The sequence below is a fragment of the Carcharodon carcharias genome (assembly GCF_017639515.1).
Source record: "Carcharodon carcharias isolate sCarCar2 chromosome 38 unlocalized genomic scaffold, sCarCar2.pri SUPER_38_unloc_2, whole genome shotgun sequence".
NCBI classification, from domain to species: domain Eukaryota; kingdom Metazoa; phylum Chordata; class Chondrichthyes; order Lamniformes; family Lamnidae; genus Carcharodon; species Carcharodon carcharias.
In genome coordinates, this window is record NW_024470786.1 from 1,467,214 (window position 1) to 1,488,895 (window position 21,682).

At 48.5% G+C, this 21,682-nt stretch overlaps 1 protein-coding gene across 1 annotated transcript in view; it reads right to left on the reverse strand.

Moving 5' to 3' along the window:
* Window positions 1-21,682, reverse strand: part of LOC121274794 (reticulocyte-binding protein 2-like) — a 105,862-nt gene that overhangs the window by 26,788 nt on the left and 57,392 nt on the right. Inside the window, exon 3 of the mRNA XM_041182146.1 lies at window positions 3,420-3,695. Within this exon, the coding sequence (XP_041038080.1) occupies window positions 3,420-3,695 (276 nt within the window). The remainder of the gene's footprint in view (window positions 1-3,419; window positions 3,696-21,682) is intronic.

Here is a 21,682-nt window from a genome sequence, read left to right on the forward strand (position 1 = left end):
TGTACTGAAGACTCGCTGTTTAAACTTCTCTCTGTACCGAAGTCTCACTGTTTAAACCTCTCTGTACCGAAGACTCGCTGTTTAAACCTCTCTGTACTGAAGTCTCGCTGTTTAAACTTCTCTCTGTACCGAAGTCTCACTGTTTAAACCTCTCTGTACTGAAGACTCGCTGTTTAAACCTCTCTGTACCGAAGACTCGCTGTTTTAACCTTTCTGTACTGAAGACTCGCTGTTTAAACTTCTCTCTGTACCGAAGTCTCACTGTTTAAACCTCTCTGTACTGAAGACTCGCTGTTTAAACCCCTCTCTGTACCGAAGTCTCACTTTTTAAACCTCTCTGTACCGAAGCCTCACTGTTTAAACCTCTCTGTACTGAAGACTCGCTGTTTAAACCTCTCTGTACCGAAGACTCGCTGTTTAAACCTCTCTGTACTGAAGTCTCGCTGTTTAAACCTCTCTGTACTGAAGTCTCGCTGTTTAAATCTCTCTGTACTGAAGTCTCGCTGTTTAAACCTCTCTGTACTGAAGTCTCGCTGTTTAAACCTCTCTGTACCGAAGCCTCGCTGTTTAAACCTCTCTGTACTGAAGACTCGCTGTTTAAACCCCTCTCTGTACCGAAGTCTCACTGTTTAAACCTCTCTGTACCGAAGTCTCACTGTTTAAACCTCTCTGTACTGAAGTCTCACTGTTTAAACCTCTCTGTACTGAAGTCTCGCTTTTTAAACCTCTCTGTACCGAAGCGTCACTGTTTATACCTCTCTCTGTACCGAAGCCTCACTGTTTAAACCTCTCTGTACTGAAGTCTCACTGTTTTAAGCTCTCTGCTGAAGTCTTGCTGTTTAAAACTCTCTGTACTGAAGTCTCACTGTTTTAAGCTCTCTGCTGAAGTCTTGCTGTTTAAACTTCTCTGTACTGAAGTCTCACTGTTTTAAGCTCTCTGTTGAAGTCTTGCTGTTTAAACCTCTCTGTCCTGATGACTTGCTGTTTAAATCTCTCTGTACTGAAGACTCGCTGTTTAAACCCCTCTCTGTACCGAAGTCTCATTGTTTAAACCTCTCTGTACTGAAGTCTCACTGTTTAAACCTCTCTGTACTGAAGTCTCGCTTTTTAAACCTCTCTGTACCGAAGTCTAACTGTTTAAACCTCTCTGTACTGAAGTCTCAATGTTTAAACCTCTCTCTGTACCGAAGCCTCACTGTTTAAACCTCTTTGTACCGAAGCCTCACTGTTTAAACCTCTCTGTACTGAAGTCTCACTGTTTTAAGCTCTCTGTTGAAGTCTTGCTGTTTAAACCTCTCTGTCCTGATGACTCGCTGTTTAAACCTCTCTGTACTGAAGACTCACTGTATAAACCTCTCTGTACTGAAGACTCATTGTTTAAACCTCTCTGTACCGAAGCCTCACTGTTTAAACCTCTCTGTCCCGCAGCCTCGCTGCATAAACCTCTCTGTCCTGACGTCTCGCTGTTCTAACCTCTCCCACCCAAAAACTTGCTTTGTAAACCTCCGTCTCCCGAAGACTCGCTGTTTTAAGATCTCTCCCCCGATATCTCGGTGTTTTAATCCCTCACTCCTGAAGATTCGCTGTTTTAATCTCTCTGTCCTGAAGTCTCACTGTTTTAACCTCTTGCTCCTGAAATCTCGCTGTTTTAACCACTCTCTCCTGATGTCTCGTTGTTTTAACCCCTGTCTCCTGAAGTCTCCCTGTTTTAACATCTCTCTCCCGAAGTCTCCCTGTTTTAACATCTCCATCTCCTGAAGTCTCCCTCTTTTAACCTCTCTCTCCTGAAGTCTCGTTGTTTTAACTCCTCTCTCCTGAAGTCTCGTTGTTTTAACCTCTCTCCTGAAGTCTCGCTGTTTTAACCTCACTCTCCTGAAGTCTCGCTATTCTAACCTCTCTCTCCTGAAGTCTCACTGTTTTAAACCCTCTCTCCTGAAGTCTCGCTGTTTTAACCTCTCTCTTGCAAAGTCTTTCTTTTTAACCTCTCTCTCTCCTGAAGTCTCGCTGTTTAAGCAGTCTCTCTCCCGAAGCCTTGCTGTTTGAACCTCTCTCTCACAAAGACTTGCTGCTTTAACCTCACTCTTCCAAAGTCTCACTGTCTCACCCTCTCTCCTGTAGTCTGTGTTTTATCCTGTCTATCCTGAAGACTCTCTGTTTAAAATCCTCTCTCCCAAAGTCTCGCCGTTTCAACCCCGCTCTCCCGAAGTCTCCCTGTTTTAACCTCTCCCTCGCAAAATCTCGCTGTTTAAAGTGTCTCTCCTGAAGTCTCCTTGTTTCAACCTCTCTCTCTCCTGAAGACTTGTTATTTTAATCTGTCTGTCCCGAAGTCTCACTGTTTTAACCTCCCTCTCCCAATGACTCACTGTTTTAACTTCTCTGTCCCAAAGTTTCACTGTTACAACCTTTCTCTCCTGACATGTCCCTGTTTTAACCTCTTTCTCCCAAAGACTCGCTGTTTAAAACTCCCTCCTGAAGTCTCGCTGTGTTAACCTGTCACTCTCAGGAGATGTACAGCACAGGGTTAGATACAGAGTGAAGCTCCCTCTACACCGTCCCCATCAAACACTCCCAGGACAGGTACAGCATGGGCTTAGATACAGAGTAAATCTCCCTCTACACTGTCCCCATCAAACACTCCCAGGACAAGGTACAGCACGGGGTTAGATACAGAGTAAATCTCCCTCTACCCTGTCCCCATCAAACACTCCCAGGACAGGTACAGCACGGGGTTAGATACAGAGTAAAGCTCCCTCTACACTGTCCCCATCAAACACTCCCAGGAGAGGTACAGCACGGGGTTAGATACAGAGTAAAGCTCCCTCTACACTGTCCCAATCAAACACTCCCAGGACAGGAACAGCACGGGGTTAGATACAGAGTAAAGATCCCTCTACACTGTCCCCATCAAACACTCCCAGGACAGGTACAGCACAGGGTAAGATACAGAGTAAATCTCCCTCTACACGGTCCCCATCCAACACTCCCAGGTCAGGTACAGCATGGTGATTGATACAGAGTAAATCTCCCTCTACACTGTCCCAATCAAACACTCCCAGGATAGGTACAGTACGGGGTTAGATACAGAGTAAAGCACCCCCTGCACTGTCCCCATCAAACACTCCCAGGACAGGTACAGCACGGGGTTAGATACAAAGTAAAGCTCCCCCTGCACTGTCCTCATCAAACACTCCCAGGACTGGTACAGCACGGGGTTAGATACAGAGTAAAGTTCCCTCTACACTGTCCCCATCAAACACTCACAAAACAGGTACAGCTTGGGGTTAGATACAGAGTAAATCTCCCTCTACACCGACCCATCAAACACTCCCAGGACAGGTAGAGCATGGAGTTAGCGATGAAGGAAAGGTCTCTCTACACTCTCTCATTAAGAATCTCATTTTATGTTTTATCGGAAATACCTGCTCGTTGATATAAGTTTCAAACTCTTCCACCTTCTGCTGCTTCAGTTTCTCCAATGCTCTAATGAACTGCAATTTCCAAAACTTGGAGAACAAATCAAGATCATTCCTCAGTAGTTTGTCCAAATCATTAAGTTCACTGGCTGTCTCCTCCTCACTTGATCTCAGATGCTTATGAAAATCATCCTTCAGCTCCTTGACTTTGTTCTCCAGGAGTATCTGCATTGAACGCGGAGTGGTCTTCAACGTTAGCAAGATATCCTGCGTATCTCGCTCCTGAAAGACACATGCAAACAAAGTTAGATACAGAGTAAATCTCCCTCTACACTGTCCCCATCAAACACTCCAAGGACAAGTACAGCACACAAAGTTAGATACAGAGTAAATCTCCCTCTACACTGTCCCCATCAAATACTCCCAGGACAGGTACAGCACGGGGTTAGATACAGAGTAAATCTCCCTCTACACTGTCCTCATCAAACACTCCCAGGACAGGTACAGCACGGGGTTAGATACAAAGTAAATCTCCCTCTGCACTGTCCCCATCCAGCTCTCCCAGGACAGGTACAGCACGGGGTTAAATACAGAGTAAAGCTCCCTCTACACTGTCCCCATCAAACACTCCCAGGACAGGTACAGCACGGGGTTAGATACAGAGTAAAGCTCCCTCTACACTGTCCCCATCAAACACTCCCAGGACAGGTACAGCACGGGGTTAGAGACAGAGTAAATCTCTCTTTACACTGTCCCCAACAAACACTCCCAGGACAGGTACAGCACAGGGTTAGATAAAGAGTAAAGCCCCTTCTACACTGTCCCCATCAGACACCCCCAGGAGAGGTACAACACGGGGTTAGATACAGAGTAAAGCTCCCTCTACAGCGTCCCCACCAAACACTCCCAGGACAGGCACAGCATGGGTCTCACTATTTTACCCTCTCTTCTGGCGTCACGCTGTTTTAACCTCTGTCTCCTGAATTCTTGCTGTTTAAATCTCTCTCTGTACCGAAGACTCACTGTTTAAACCTCTCTGCCTGAAGAATCACTGTTTTAACTTCTCTCTCCCAAATTCTCTGTTTGAACGTTTATCCTAAAGTCTCCCTGTTTTAATTTCTCTCTCGCAAAGTTTCGCTGTTTTAACCTCTGTCCTGAAGCCTCACTGTTTAAACCTCTCTGTACCGAAGTCTCACTGTTTAAACCTCTCTGTACTGAAGTCTCACTGTTTAAACTTCTCTGTGCTGAAGTCTCACTGTTTAAACCTCTCTCTGTACCGAAGTCTCACTGTTTAAACCTCTCTGTCATGAAGACTCGCTGTTTAAACCTCTGTGTCCTGAAGTCTCGCTGTTTAAACCTCTCTGTACCGAAGTTTCGCTGTTTAATCCTCTCTGTACTGAAGTCTCACTGTTTAAACCTCTCTGTACCGAAATCTCACTGTTTAAACCTCTCTCTGTACCGAAATCTCACTGTTTAAACCTCTCTGTCCCGAAGACTCGCTGTTTAAACCTCTGTGTCCCGAAATTTCGCTGTTGAATCCTCTCTGTACTGAAGACTCAATGTTTAAACCTCTCTGTCCCGAAGAATCGCTGTTTAAACCTCTCTGTACTGAAGTCTTGCTGTTTAAACCTCTCTGTCCTGAAGTCTCGCTGTTTAAACCTCTCTGTACCGAAGACTCACTGTTTAAACCTCCCTGTCCTGAAGTCTCGCTGTTTAAACCTCTCTGTACCGAAGACTCGCTGTTTAAATCTCTCTCTGTACCGAAGTCTCACTGTTTAAACCTCTCTGTACCGAAGTCTCACTGTTTAAACCTCTCTATACCGAAGACTCACTGTTTAAACCTCTCTGTACTGAAGACTCGCTGTTTAAACCTCTCTGTACCGAAGACTCACTGCATAAACCTCTCTGTCCTGACGTCTCGCTGTTCTAACCTATCCCACCCAAAAACTTGCTTTGTAAACCTCCGTCTCCCGAAGACTCGCTGTTTTAAGCTCTGTCCCCCGAAATCTCGGTGTTTTAATTTCTCACTCCTGAAGATTCGCTGTTTAAATCTCTCTGTCCTGAAGTCTCGCTGTTTTAACCTCTTGCTCCTGAAGTTTCGCTGTTTTAACCTCTTGCTCCTAAAGTCTTGCTGTTTTAACCACCCTCTCCTGAAGTCTCCCTGTTTTAACATCTCTCCCCCAAAGTCTCCCTGTTTTAACATCTCTCTCTCCTGAAGTCTCGTTGTTTTAACTCCTCTCTCCTGAAGTCTCGTTGTTTTAATCTCTCTCTCCTGAAGACTCGCAGTTTTAACCCCTCTCTCCTGAAGTCTCATTGTTTTAACCTCTCTCTCCTGAAGTCTCGCTGTTTTAACCACTCTCTCCTGAAGTCTCGCTGTTTTAACCTCTCTCTTGCAAAGTCATTCTTTTTAACCTCTCTCTCTCCTGAAGTCTCGCTGTTTAAGCTGTCTCTCTCCCGAAGCCTTGCTGTTTGAACCTCTCTCTCACAAAGACTTGCTGCTTTAACCTCACTCTTCCAAAGTCTCACTGTCTCACCCTCTTTCCTGAAGTCTCACCGTTTTATGCTGTCTATCCTGAAGACTCACTGTTTAAAATTCTCTCTCCCAAAGGCTTGCTGCTTTCACCTCTCTCTCCTGAAGTCTTGATTTTTTCCCTCTCTCCCTAGGTCTCGCTGTTTTGACTTCTCTCCCAAAGTCTCGCCGTTTTAACCCCTCTCTCCCGAAGTATCCCTGTTTTAACCTCTCTCTCGCCAAATCTGCCTGTTTTAAACTGTCTCTCCTGAAGTCTCCTTGTTTTAACCTCTCCCTCTCCAGAAGATTTGTTATTTTAATCCCTCTGTCCCGAAGTCTCACTGTTTTAACCTCCCTCTCCCAATGACTCACGGTTTTAACTTCTCTGTCTCAAAGTCTCACTGTTACAACCTTTCCCTCCTGAAATGTCCCTGCTTTAACCTCTTTCTCCCAAAGACTCGCTGTTTAAAACTGCTTCCTGAAGTCGAGCTGTGTTAACCTGTCACTCTCAGGAGATGTAAAGCAGAGGGTTAGATACAGAGTAAAGCTCCATCTACACTGTCCCCATGAAACACTCCCAGGACAAGGTACAGCGCTGGGTTAGATACAGAGTAAAGCACCCTCTACAATGCCTCCATCAAACACTTCCAGGACAGCTACAGCACGGGGTTAGATAAGAGTAAAGCTCCCTCTACACTGTCCCCATCAAACACTCCCAGGACAGGTACAGCACGGGGTTAGGTACAGAGTAAATCTCCCTCTAAACGGTCCCCATCAAACACTCCTAGGGCAGGTAAAACACGGGGGTTAGATACAGAGTAAAGCTCCCTCTACACCGTCCCCATCAAACACTCTCAGGACAGGTACTGCACGGGGTTAGATACAGACTAAATCGCTCTCCACCCTGTCCCCATCAAACAGTCCCAGGACAGGTACAGCACAGGGTTAGATAAAGACAAAGCCTCTTCTACACCATCCCCATCAAAAACTCCCAGGTCAGGTACAGCATGGGGTTAGAAACAGAGTAAAGATCCCTCTACACTGTACCTATCAAACACTCCCAGGACAGGTACAGCATGGAGTTAGATAAAGAGTAAATCTCCCTCTCAACCGTCCCCATCAAACACTCCCAGTTCAGGTACAGCACAGGGTTAGAAAGAGAGTAAAGAACCCTCTACACCTTCCCCATCAAACACTCCCAGGACAGGTACAGCACGGGGTTAGATACAGAGTAAAGATCCCTCTACAGCGTCCCCATCAAACATTCCCAGGACAGGTACAAAATGGAGTTAGATACAGAGTAAATCTCCCTCTACACTGTGCCCATCAAACTCTCCTAGGGCAGGTACAACATGGGGGTTAGATACAGAGTAAAGCTCCCTCCACACTGTCCCATCAAACACTCCCAGGACCGCTACAGCATGGGATTAGGTACAGGGTAAAGCTCCCTCTTCACTGTCGCAATCAAACACTCCCAGGACAGGTACAACACGGGGGTTAGTTACAGAGTAAATCTCCCTCTACACCGTCCCCATCAAACACTCCCAGGACAGATACAGCACGGGGTTAGATACAGAGTAAAGCTCACTCTACACTGTCCCCATCAAACACTCCCAGGACAGGTACAGCACGGTGTTAGATACAGTGTAAATCTCCCTCTACACCGTCCCCATCAAACACTCCCAGGACAGATACAGCACGGGGTTAGATACAGAGTAAAGCTCACTCTACACTGTCCCCATCAAACACTCCCAGGACAGGTACAGCAAGATGTTAGATACAGAGTAAATATCCCTATACACTGTCCCCTCAAACACTCCCAGTTCAGGTACAGCACGGGGTTAGATACAGAGTTAATCTCCCTCCACAACGTCCCCATCAAACACTCCCAGAACAGGTACAGCACGGGGTTAGATACCAAGTAAAGCTCCATGTACACCGTCCCAATCAAACACTCCCAGGAAAGGTGGAGCACGGGGTTAGATACAGAGTAAATCTCCTTCTACACTGTCCCCATCAAACACTCCCAGGACTGGAACAGCACAGGCTTAGATACAGAGTAAATTTACCTTTACACCATCCCCATCAAAAACTCCCAGGTCAGGTACAGCACGGGGTTAGATACAGAGTAAAGCTCCCTCTACACTGTCCCCATCAAACATTCCCAGGACAGGTACAGCATGGGGTGAGGTACAGAGTAAATCTCCCCATACACCGTTGCCATCAAACAAATCCAGGACAGGTACAGCACAGGCTTAGATACAGAGTAAATCTCCCTCTACACTGTCCCCATCAAACACTCCCAGGACAGGTACAGCACGGGGTTAGATACAGAGTAAAGATCCCTCTACAGCGTCCCCATTAAACATTCCCAGGACAGGTACACCATGGTGTTAGATACAGAGTAAATCTCCCTCTACACTGTGCCCATCAAACACCCCTAGGGTAGGTACAACACGGGGGGTTAGATACAGAGTAAAATTCCCTCCACACTGTTCCATCAAACACTCCCAGGACTGGTACAGCACGGGTTTAGATACAGAGTAAAGCTGCCTCTACACAGTCCCCATCAAACACTCCCAGGACAGATACAGCACGGGGTTAGATGCAGAGTAAAGCAGCCTCTACACAGTCCCCATCAAACACTCAAAGGACAGGAACAACACACAAAGTTGGATACAGAGTAAAGCTCCATCTACACCATCCCCATCACACGCTCCCAGGACAGGTACAGCACGGGTTTAGATACAGAGTAAAGCTCCCTCTACACTGTCCACATCAAACACTCCCAGGACAGGTACAGCACGGCGTTAGATACAGAGTAAAGATCCCTCCACACTGTCCGCATCAAACACTCCCAGGACAGGTACAGCACGGCGTTAGATACAGAGTAAATCTCCCTCTACACTGTGCCCATCAAACACTCCTGGGGCAGGTACAACACAGGGGTTAGATACAGAGTAAAGCTCCCTCTACACTGTCCCCATCAAAAACTCCCAGGCCAGGTACAACATGGGGGTTAGATACAGAGTAAATGTCCCTCTTCACCATCACCATCAAACACTCCCAGGACTGGTACAGCACGGGGTTAGATACAAAGTAAAGCTCCCTCTACACCGTCCCCATCAAACACTCCCAGGACTGGTACAGCACGGGGTTAGATACAGAGTAAGGATCCCTCTACACTGTCCCCATCAAACACTCCCAGGACATATACAGCACGGGGTTAGATACAGAGTAAGGATCCCTCTACACCGTCCCCATCAAACATTCCCAGGACAGGAACAGCATGGAGTTAGATACAGAGTAAATCTCCCTCTACACTGTGCCCATCAAACTCCTCTAGGGCAGGTACAACACGGGGGTTAGATACAGAGTAAAGCTCCCTCCACACTGGCCCCATCAAACACTCCCAGGACAGGTACAGCACGGGGTTAGATACAGAGTAAAGATCCCTCTACAGCGTACCCATTAAACATTCCCAGGACAGGTACAAAATGGAGTTAGATACAGAGTAAATCTCCCTCTACACTGTGCCCATCAAACACTCCTAGGGCAGGTACAACACGGGGGGTTAGATACAGAGTAAAGTTCCCTCCACACTGTCCCATCAAACACTCACAGGACCGCTACAGCACGGGATGAGGTACAGAGTAAATCTCCCTCTACACCGTCCCCATCAAACACTCCCAGGACAGGTACAGCACGGGGTTAGATACAGAGTAAAGCTCCCACTACACTGTCCACATCAAACACTCCCAGGACAGGGACAGCACGGGGTTAGATACAGAGTAAAGCTCCCCCTACACTGTCTCCATCAAACACTCCCAGGACAGGTAGAGCACGGGGTTAGATACAGAGTAAATCTCCTTCTACACTGTCCCCATCAAACACTCCCAGGACTGGTACAGCACGGGCTTAGATACATAGTAAATTTACCTTTACACCATCCCCGTCAAAAACTCCCAGGTCAGGTACAGCACGGGGTTAGATACAGAGTAAATCTCCCGTTACACCGTTGCCATCAAACAAATCCACGACAGGTACAGCACGGGCTTAGATACAGAGTAAATCTCCCTCCACACTGTCCCCATCAAACACTCCCAGGACAGGTACAGCACGGGGTTAGATACAGAGTGAAGATCCCTCTACAGCGTCCCCATTAAACATTCCCAGGACGGGTACAGCATGGTGTTAGATACAGAGTAAATCTCCCTCTACACTGTGCCCATCAAACACCCCTAGGGCAGGTACAACACGGGGGGGTAGATACAGAGTAAAGTTCCATCCACACTGTCCCATCAAACACTCCCAGGACCGCTACAGCAAGGGATTAGGTAAAGAGCAAAGCTCCGTCTACACTGTCCTCATCAAGCGCTCCCAGGACAGGTACAACACGGGGGTTAGTTACAGAGTATATCTCCCTCTACACCGTCCCCATCAGACACTCCCAGGACAAGTACAGCACGGGGTTAGATACAGAGTAAAGCTCCCTGTACACCGTCCCCATCAATCACTTCCAGGACCAGGTACAGCATGCGGTTAGATACAGAGTAAAGCACCCTCCACACAGTCCTCATCAAACACTCCCAGGACAGGTACAGCATAGGGTTAGATACAGAGTAAATCTCCCTCTACACCGTCCCCATCAAACACTCCCAGGACAGGTACAGCACAGGGTTAGCTACAGAGTAAAGCTCCCTCTACTCCGTTGCCATCAAACCCTCCCAGGGCAGGTACAGCATGGGTTTAGATACAGAGTAAAGCTCCCTCTACAATGTCCCCATCAAACACTGCCAGGACAGATACAGCACGGGGTTAGATATAAAGTAAAGCTCCGTTTACACCGTCCCCATCAACCACTCACAGGACAGATACAGCACGGGGTTAGATACAGAGTAAGGCTCCATCTAAACTGTCCCCATCAAACACTCCCAGGACAGGAACAGCAAGGTGTTAGATAAAGATTAAATATCCATCTACACTGTCCCCATCAAACACTCCCACGTCAGGTACAGCACGGGGTTAGATACAAAGTAAAGCTCTCTTTACACTGTCCCCATCAACCACTCCCAGGACAGATACAGCACGGGGTTAGATACAGAGTAAAGCTCCTTCTACACTGTCCCCATCAAACACTCCCAGGACAGGTACAGCACGGACTTAGATACAGAGTAAATTTCCCTTTACACCATCCCCATCAAACACTCCCAGGTCAGCTACAGCACGGGGTTAGATACAGAGTAAACCTCCCTCTACACTGTACGTATCAAACACACCCAGGACAGGTACAGCATGCGGTTAGATACAGAGTAAATCTCCCTCTACAGCGACCCCATTAAACACTCCCAGGTCAGGTAAAGCACGGGGTTAGATACAGAGTAAAGCTCCCTCTACAGCGTCCCCATCAAACATTCCCTGGACAGGTACAGCAAGGTGTTAGATAGAGATTAAATCTCCCTCTACACCTTCCCCACCAAACACTCCCAGGACAGGTACAGCATTGAGTTAGATACAGAGTAAATCTCCCTCTACACTGTCCCCATCAAATACTCCTGGAGCAGGTACAACACGGTGGTTAGATACAGAGTAAAGGTCCCTCTACACCGTCCCCATCAATCACTTCCAGGACAGGTACAGCATGCGGTTAGATACATAGTAAAGCACCCTCCACACAGTCCCCATCAAACACTCCCAGGACAGGTACAGCACAGGGTTAGATACAGAGTAAAACTCCCTCTACACCGTCCACATCAAACACTCCTAGGACAGTTACAGCACAGGGTAAGCTACAGAGTAAAGCTCCATCTACTCCGTCGGCATCAACCACTCACAGGACAGATACAACACGGGGGTTAGTTACAGAGTAAATCTACCTCTACACCGTCCCCATCAAACACTCCCAGGACAGGTATAGCACGGGGTTAGATACAGAATAAAGCTCCCTCTACACCGTCGCCATCAAATCTTCCCAGGGCAGGTGCAGCATGGGTTTAGATACAGAGTAAAGCTGCCTCTACAATGTCCCCATCAAACACTCCCAGGACAGGTACAGCATGGGGTTAGATACAAAGTAAAGCTCCCTTTACACCGTCCCCATCAAACACTCCCAGGACAGATACAGCACGGGGTTAGATACAGAGTAAAGCTGCTTCTACACTGTCCCCATCAAACACTCCCAGGACAGGTACAGCATGGGGTTAGATACAGAGTAAATCTCCCTCTACAGCATCCCCATCAAACACTCCCAGGTCAGGTACAGCACGGGGTTAGATACAGAGTAAACCTCCCTCTGCACCGTCCCCATCAAACATTCCCAGGACAGGAACAGCAAGGTGTTGTATAGAGAGTAAATCTCCCTCTACACCTTCCACATCAAACACTCCCAGGACAGGTACAGCATGCGGTTAGATAAAGAGTAAAGCACCCTCCACACAGTCCCCATCAAACACTCCCAGGACAGGTACAGCATAGGGTTAGATACAGAGTAAATGTCCCTCTACACCGTCCCCATAAAACACTCCCAGGACAGGTACAGCACGGGGTTAGCTACAGTGTAAAGCTCCTCTACTCCGTTGCCATCAAACCCTCCCTGGGCAGGTACAGCACGGGTTTAGATACAGAGTAAAGCTCCCTCTATAATGTCCCCATCAAACACTCCCAGGACAGGTACAGCACGGGGTTAGATACAGAGTACAGCTCCCTCTAAACTGTCCCCATCAAACACTGCCAGGACAGGTACAACACGGGGGTTAGTTACAGAGTAAATCTCCCTCTACACCGTCCCCATCAAACACTCCCAGGACAGGTGCAGCACGGAATTAGATACAGAGTAAAGCTCCCTCTACACCGTCCCCATCAAACACTCCCAGGACAGGTACAGCACGGGGTTAGATACAGAGTAAATCTTGCTCTACAGCGTCCCCATCAAACACTCCCAGGACTGGTACAGCACAGGGATAGATAAAGAGTAAAGCTCCCTCTACTCCGTCGCCATCAAACCCTCCCAGGGCAGGTACAGCACGGTGTTAGGTACAGAGTAAATCTCCTTCTACACTGTCCCCATCAGACACTCCCAGGACAGGTACAGCACGGGGTTAGATACAGAGTAAAGCTCCCTCTACACTGTCCCCATCAAACGCTCCCAGGACAGGTACAGCACGAGGTTAGATACAGAGTAAAGCTCCCTCCACACTGTCCCCATCAACCACTCCCAGGACAGGTACAGCACAGGGTTAGATACAGAGTAAAGCTCCCTCTACACCGTCCCCATCAAACACTCCCAGGACTGGTACAGCACGGGGTTAGATACAGAGTAAGGATCCCTCTACACTGTCCCCATCAAACACTCCCAGGACATATACAGCACGGGGTTAGATACAGAGTAAGGATCCCTCTACACCGTCCCCATCAAACATTCCCAGGACAGGAACAGCATGGAGTTAGATACAGAGTAAATCTCCCTCTACACTGTGCCCATCAAACTCTCCTAGGGCAGGTACAACACGGGGGTTAGATACAGAGTAAAGCTCCCTCCACACTGGCCCCATCAAACACTCCCAGGACAGGTACAGCACGGGGTTAGATACAGAGTAAAGATCCCTCTACAGCGTACCCATTAAACATTCCCAGGACAGGTACAAAATGGAGTTAGATACAGAGTAAATCTCCCTCTACACTGTGCCCATCAAACACTCCTAGGGCAGGTACAACACGGGGGGTTAGATACAGAGTAAAGTTCCCTCCACACTGTCCCATCAAACACTCACAGGACCGCTACAGCACGGGATGAGGTACAGAGTAAATCTCCCTCTACACCGTCCCCATCAAACACTCCCAGGACAGGTACAGCACGGGGTTAGATACAGAGTAAAGCTCCCACTACACTGTCCACATCAAACACTCCCAGGACAGGGACAGCACGGGGTTAGATACAGAGTAAAGCTCCCCCTACACTGTCTCCATCAAACACTCCCAGGACAGGTAGAGCACGGGGTTAGATACAGAGTAAATCTCCTTCTACACTGTCCCCATCAAACACTCCCAGGACTGGTACAGCACGGGCTTAGATACATAGTAAATTTACCTTTACACCATCCCTGTCAAAAACTCCCAGGTCAGGTACAGCACGGGGTTAGATACAGAGTAAATCTCCCGTTACACCGTTGCCATCAAACAAATCCACGACAGGTACAGCACGGGCTTAGATACAGAGTAAATCTCCCTCCACACTGTCCCCATCAAACACTCCCAGGACAGGTACAGCACGGGGTTAGATACAGAGTGAAGATCCCTCTACAGCGTCCCCATTAAACATTCCCAGGACGGGTACAGCATGGTGTTAGATACAGAGTAAATCTCCCTCTACACTGTGCCCATCAAACACCCCTAGGGCAGGTACAACACGGGGGGGGTAGATACAGAGTAAAGTTCCATCCACACTGTCCCATCAAACACTCCCAGGACCGCTACAGCAAGGGATTAGGTAAAGAGCAAAGCTCCGTCTACACTGTCCTCATCAAGCGCTCCCAGGACAGGTACAACACGGGGGTTAGTTACAGAGTATATCTCCCTCTACACCGTCCCCATCAGACACTCCCAGGACAAGTACAGCACGGGGTTAGATACAGAGTAAAGCTCCCTGTACACCGTCCCCATCAATCACTTCCAGGACCAGGTACAGCATGCGGTTAGATACAGAGTAAAGCACCCTCCACACAGTCCTCATCAAACACTCCCAGGACAGGTACAGCATAGGGTTAGATACAGAGTAAATGTCCCTCTACACCGTCCCCATCAAACACTCCCAGGACAGGTACAGCACAGGGTTAGCTACAGAGTAAAGCTCCCTCTACTCCGTTGCCATCAAACCCTCCCAGGGCAGGTACAGCATGGGTTTAGATACAGAGTAAAGCTCCCTCTACAATGTCCCCATCAAACACTGCCAGGACAGATACAGCACGGGGTTAGATATAAAGTAAAGCTCCGTTTACACCGTCCCCATCAACCACTCACAGGACAGATACAGCACGGGGTTAGATACAGAGTAAGGCTCCATCTAAACTGTCCCCATCAAACACTCCCAGGACAGGAACAGCAAGGTGTTAGATAAAGATTAAATATCCATCTACACTGTCCCCATCAAACACTCCCACGTCAGGTACAGCACGGGGTTAGATACAAAGTAAAGCTCTCTTTACACTGTCCCCATCAACCACTCCCAGGACAGATACAGCACGGGGTTAGATACAGAGTAAAGCTCCTTCTACACTGTCCCCATCAAACACTCCCAGGACAGGTACAGCACGGACTTAGATACAGAGTAAATTTCCCTTTACACCATCCCCATCAAACACTCCCAGGTCAGCTACAGCACGGGGTTAGATACAGAGTAAACCTCCCTCTACACTGTACGTATCAAACACACCCAGGACAGGTACAGCATGCGGTTAGATACAGAGTAAATCTCCCTCTACAGCGACCCCATTAAACACTCCCAGGTCAGGTAAAGCACGGGGTTAGATACAGAGTAAAGCTCCCTCTACAGCGTCCCCATCAAACATTCCCTGGACAGGTACAGCAAGGTGTTAGATAGAGATTAAATCTCCCTCTACACCTTCCCCACCAAACACTCCCAGGACAGGTACAGCATTGAGTTAGATACAGAGTAAATCTCCCTCTACACTGTCCCCATCAAATACTCCTGGAGCAGGTACAACACGGTGGTTAGATACAGAGTAAAGGTCCCTCTACACCGTCCCCATCAATCACTTCCAGGACAGGTACAGCATGCGGTTAGATACATAGTAAAGCACCCTCCACACAGTCCCCATCAAACACTCCCAGGACAGGTACAGCACAGGGTTAGATACAGAGTAAAACTCCCTCTACACCGTCCACATCAAACACTCCTAGGACAGTTACAGCACAGGGTAAGCTACAGAGTAAAGCTCCATCTACTCCGTCGGCATCAACCACTCACAGGACAGATACAACACGGGGGTTAGTTACAGAGTAAATCTACCTCTACACCGTCCCCATCAAACACTCCCAGGACAGGTATAGCACGGGGTTAGATACAGAATAAAGCTCCCTCTACACCGTCGCCATCAAATCTTCCCAGGGCAGGTGCAGCATGGGTTTAGATACAGAGTAAAGCTGCCTCTACAATGTCCCCATCAAACACTCCCAGGACAGGTACAGCATGGGGTTAGATACAAAGTAAAGCTCCCTTTACACCGTCCCCATCAAACACTCCCAGGACAGATACAGCACGGGGTTAGATACAGAGTAAAGCTGCTTCTACACTGTCCCCATCAAACACTCCCAGGACAGGTACAGCATGGGGTTAGATACAGAGTAAATCTCCCTCTACAGCATCCCCATCAAACACTCCCAGGTCAGGTACAGCACGGGGTTAGATACAGAGTAAACCTCCCTCTGCACCGTCCCCATCAAACATTCCCAGGACAGGAACAGCAAGGTGTTGTATAGAGAGTAAATCTCCCTCTACACCTTCCACATCAAACACTCCCAGGACAGGTACAGCATGCGGTTAGATAAAGAGTAAAGCACCCTCCACACAGTCCCCATCAAACACTCCCAGGACAGGTACAGCATAGGGTTAGATACAGAGTAAATGTCCCTCTACACCGTCCCCATCAAACACTCCCAGGACAGGTACAGCACGGGGTTAGCTACAGTGTAAAGCTCCTCTACTCCGTTGCCATCAAACCCTCCCTGGGCAGGTACAGCACGGGTTTAGATACAGAGTAAAGCTCCCTCTATAATGTCCCCATCAAACACTCCCAGGACAGGTACAGCACGGGGTTAGATACAGAGTACAGCTCCCTCTAAACTGTCCCCATCAAACACTGCCAGGACAGGTACAACACGGGGGTTAGTTACAGAGTAAATCTCCCTCTACACCGTCCCCATCAAACACTCCCAGGACAGGTGCAGCACGGAATTAGATACAGAGTAAAGCTCCCTCTACACCGTCCCCATCAAACACTCCCAGGACAGGTACAGCACGGGGTTAGATACAGAGTAAATCTTGCTCTACAGCGTCCCCATCAAACACTCCCAGGACTGGTACAGCACAGGGATAGATAAAGAGTAAAGCTCCCTCTACTCCGTCGCCATCAAACCCTCCCAGGGCAGGTACAGCACGGTGTTAGGTACAGAGTAAATCTCCTTCTACACTGTCCCCATCAGACACTCCCAGGACAGGTACAGCACGGGCTTAGATACAGAGTAAAGCTCCCTCTACACTGTCCCCATCAAACGCTCCCAGGACAGGTACAGCACGAGGTTAGATACAGAGTAAAGCTCCCTCCACACTGTCCCCATCAACCACTCCCAGGACAGGTACAGCACAGGGTTAGATACAGAGTAAAGCTCCCTCTACACCGTCCCCATCAAACATTCCCAGGACTGGTACAGCACGGGGTTAGATACAGAGTAAAGCCCCCTCTACACTGTACCCATCAAACCCTCCTAGGGCAGGTACAGCATGGGATTAGTTACAGAGTAAATCTCCCTCTACACCGTCCCCATCAAACACTCCCAGGACAGGTACAGCACGGGCTTAGATACATAGTAAATTTACCTTTACACCATCCCCGTCAAAAACTCCCAGGTCAGGTACAGCACGGGGTTAGATACAGAGTAAAGCTCCCTCTTCACTGTACCTATCAAACACTCCCAGGACAGGTACAGCATGGGGTTAGATACAGAGTAAATCTCCCGTTACACCGTTGCCATCAAACAAATACACGACAGGTACAGCACGGGCTTAGATACAGAGTAAATCTCCCTCTACACTGTCCCCATCAAACACTCCCAGGACAGGTACAGCACGGGGTTAGATACAGAGTAAAGATCCCTTTACAGCATCCCCATTAAACATTCCCAGGACGGGTACAGCATGGTGTTAGATACAGAGTAAATCTCCCTCTACACTGTGCCCATCAAACACCCCTAGGGCAGGTACAACACGGGGGGGTAGATACAGAGTAAAGTTCCATCCACACTGTCCCATCAAACACTCCGAGGACCGCTACAGCAAGGGATTAGGTAAAGAGCAAAGCTCCCTCTACACTGTCCTCATCAAGCGCTCCCAGGACAGGTACAACACGGGGGTTAGATACAGAGTAAAGCTCCCTCTACACCGTCCCCATCAAACATTCCCAGGACAGATACAGCACGGGGTTAGATACAGAGTAAAGCTCCTTCTACACTGTCCACATCAAACACTCCCAGGACAGGTACAGCACGGGCTTAGATACAGAGTAAATCTCCCTCTACACTGTCCCCATCAAATACTCCTAGGGCAGGTACAACATGGGGCTTAGATACAGAGTAAATCTCCCTCTACACTGTCCCCATCAAACACTCCCAGGATAGGTACAGCACGGGGTTAGATACAGAGTTAATCTCCCTCTACACCGTCCCCATCAAACACTGTCAGGACAGGTACAGCACGGGGTTAGTTAGAGAGTAAATCTCCCTTCACACCGTCCCCATCAAACACTCCCAGGACAGGTACAGCACGGGGTTAGATACTGAATACAGCTCCTTCTAAACTGTCCCCATCAAACACTCCCAGGACAGGTACAACACGGGGGTTAGTTACAGAGTATATCTCCCTCTACACCGTCCCCATCAGACACTCCCAGGACAAGTACAGCACGGGGTTAGATACAGAGTAAAGCTCCCTGTACACCGTCCCCATCAATCACTTCCAGGACAGGTACAGCATGCGGTTAGATACAGAGTAAAGCACCCTCCACACAGTCCTCATCAAACACTCCCAGGACAGGTACAGCATAGGGTTAGATACAGAGTAAATGTCCCTCTACACCGTCCCCATCAAACACTCCCAGGACAGGTACAGCACAGGGTTAGCTACAGAGTAAAGCTCCCTCTACTCCGTTGCCATCAAACCCTCCCAGGGCAGGTACAGCATGGGTTTAGATACAGAGTAAAGCTCCCTCTACAATGTCCCCATCAAACACTGCCAGGACAGATACAGCACGGGGTTAGATATAAAGTAAAGCTCCGTTTACACCGTCCCCATCAACCACTCACAGGACAGATACAGCACGGGGTTAGATACAGAGTAAGGCTCCAACTAAACTGTCCCCATCAAACACTCCCAGGACAGGAACAGCAAGGTGTTAGATAAAGATTAAATATCCATCTACACTGTCCCCATCAAACACTCCCACGTCAGGTACAGCACGGGGTTAGTTACAGAGTTAATTTGCCTTCACAACATCCCCATCAAACACTCTCAGGTCAGGTACAGCACGGGGTTAGATACAAAGTAAAGCTCTCTTTACACTGTCCCCATCAACCACTCCCAGGACAGATACAGCACGGGGTTAGATACAGAGTAAAGCTCCTTCTACACTGTCCCCATCAAACACTCCCAGGACAGGTACAGCACGGACTTAGATACAGAGTAAATTTCCCTTTACACCATCCCCATCAAACACTCCCAGGTCAGCTACAGCACGGGGTTAGATACAGAGTAAACCTCCCTCTACACTGTACGTATCAAACACACCCAGGACAGGTACAGCACGGGGTTAGATACAGAGTAAAGATCCCTCTACAGCGTACCCATTAAACATTCCCAGGACAGGTACAAAATGGAGTTAGATACAGAGTAAATCTCCCTCTACACTGTGCCCATCAAACACTCCTAGGGCAGGTACAACACGGGGGGTTAGATACAGAGTAAAGTTCCCTCCACACTGTCCCATCAAACACTCACAGGACCGCTACAGCACGGGATGAGGTACAGAGTAAATCTCCCTCTACACCGTCCCCATCAAACACTCCCAGGACAGGTACAGCACGGGGTTAGATACAGAGTAAAGCTCCCACTACACTGTCCACATCAAACACTCCCAGGACAGGGACAGCACGGGGTTAGATACAGAGTAAAGCTCCCCCTACACTGTCTCCATCAAACACTCCCAGGACAGGTAGAGCACGGGGTTAGATACAGAGTAAATCTCCTTCTACACTGTCCCCATCAAACACTCCCAGGACTGGTACAGCACGGGCTTAGATACATAGTAAATTTACCTTTACACCATCCCCGTCAAAAACTCCCAGGTCAGGTACAGCACGGGGTTAGATACAGAGTAAATCTCCCGTTACACCGTTGCCATCAAACAAATCCACGACAGGTACAGCACGGGCTTAGATACAGAGTAAATCTCCCTCCACACTGTCCCCATCAAACACTCCCAGGACAGGTACAGCACGGGGTTAGATACAGAGTGAAGATCCCTCTACAGCGTCCCCATTAAACATTCCCAGGACGGGTACAGCATGGTGTTAGATACAGAGTAAATCTCCCTCTACACTGTGCCCATCAAACACCCCTAGGGCAGGTACAACACGGGGGGGGTAGATACAGAGTAAAGTTCCATCCACACTGTCCCATCAAACACTCCCAGGACCGCTACAGCAAGGGATTAGGTAAAGAGCAAAGCTCCGTCTACACTGTCCTCATCAAGCGCTCCCAGGACAGGTACAACACGGGGGTTAGTTACAGAGTATATCTCCCTCTACACCGTCCCCATCAGACACTCCCAGGACAAGTACAGCACGGGGTTAGATACAGAGTAAAGCTCCCTGTACACCGTCCCCATCAATCACTTCCAGGACCAGGTACAGCATGCGGTTAGATACAGAGTAAAGCACCCTCCACACAGTCCTCATCAAACACTCCCAGGACAGGTACAGCATAGGGTTAGATACAGAGTAAATGTCCCTCTACACCGTCCCCATCAAACACTCCCAGGACAGGTACAGCACAGGGTTAGCTACAGAGTAAAGCTCCCTCTACTCCGTTGCCATCAAACCCTCCCAGGGCAGGTACAGCACGGGTTTAGATACAGAGTAAAGCTCCCTCTACAATGTCCCCATCAAACACTGCCAGGACAGATACAGCACAGGGTTAGATATAAAGTAAAGCTCCGTTTACACCGTCCCCATCAACCACTCACAGGACAGATACAGCACGGGGTTAGATACAGAGTAAGGCTCCATCTAAACTGTCCCCATCAAACACTCCCAGGACAGGAACAGCAAGGTGTTAGATAAAGATTAAATATCCATCTACACTGTCCCCATCAAACACTCCCACGTCAGGTACAGCACGGGGTTAGATACAAAGTAAAGCTCTCTTTACACTGTCCCCATCAACCACTCCCAGGACAGATACAGCACGGGGTTAGATACAGAGTAAAGCTCCTTCTACACTGTCCCCATCAAACACTCCCAGGACAGGTACAGCACGGACTTAGATACAGAGTAAATTTCCCTTTACACCATCCCCATCAAACACTCCCAGGTCAGCTACAGCACGGGGTTAGATACAGAGTAAACCTCCCTCTACACTGTACGTATCAAACACACCCAGGACAGGTACAGCATGCGGTTAGATACAGAGTAAATCTCCCTCTACAGCGACCCCATTAAACACTCCCAGGTCAGGTAAAGCACGGGGTTAGATACAGAGTAAAGCTCCCTCTACAGCGTCCCCATCAAACATTCCCTGGACAGGTACAGCAAGGTGTTAGATAGAGATTAAATCTCCCTCTACACCTTCCCCACCAAACACTCCCAGGACAGGTACAGCATTGAGTTAGATACAGAGTAAATCTCCCTCTACACTGTCCCCATCAAATACTCCTGGAGCAGGTACAACACGGTGGTTAGATACAGAGTAAAGGTC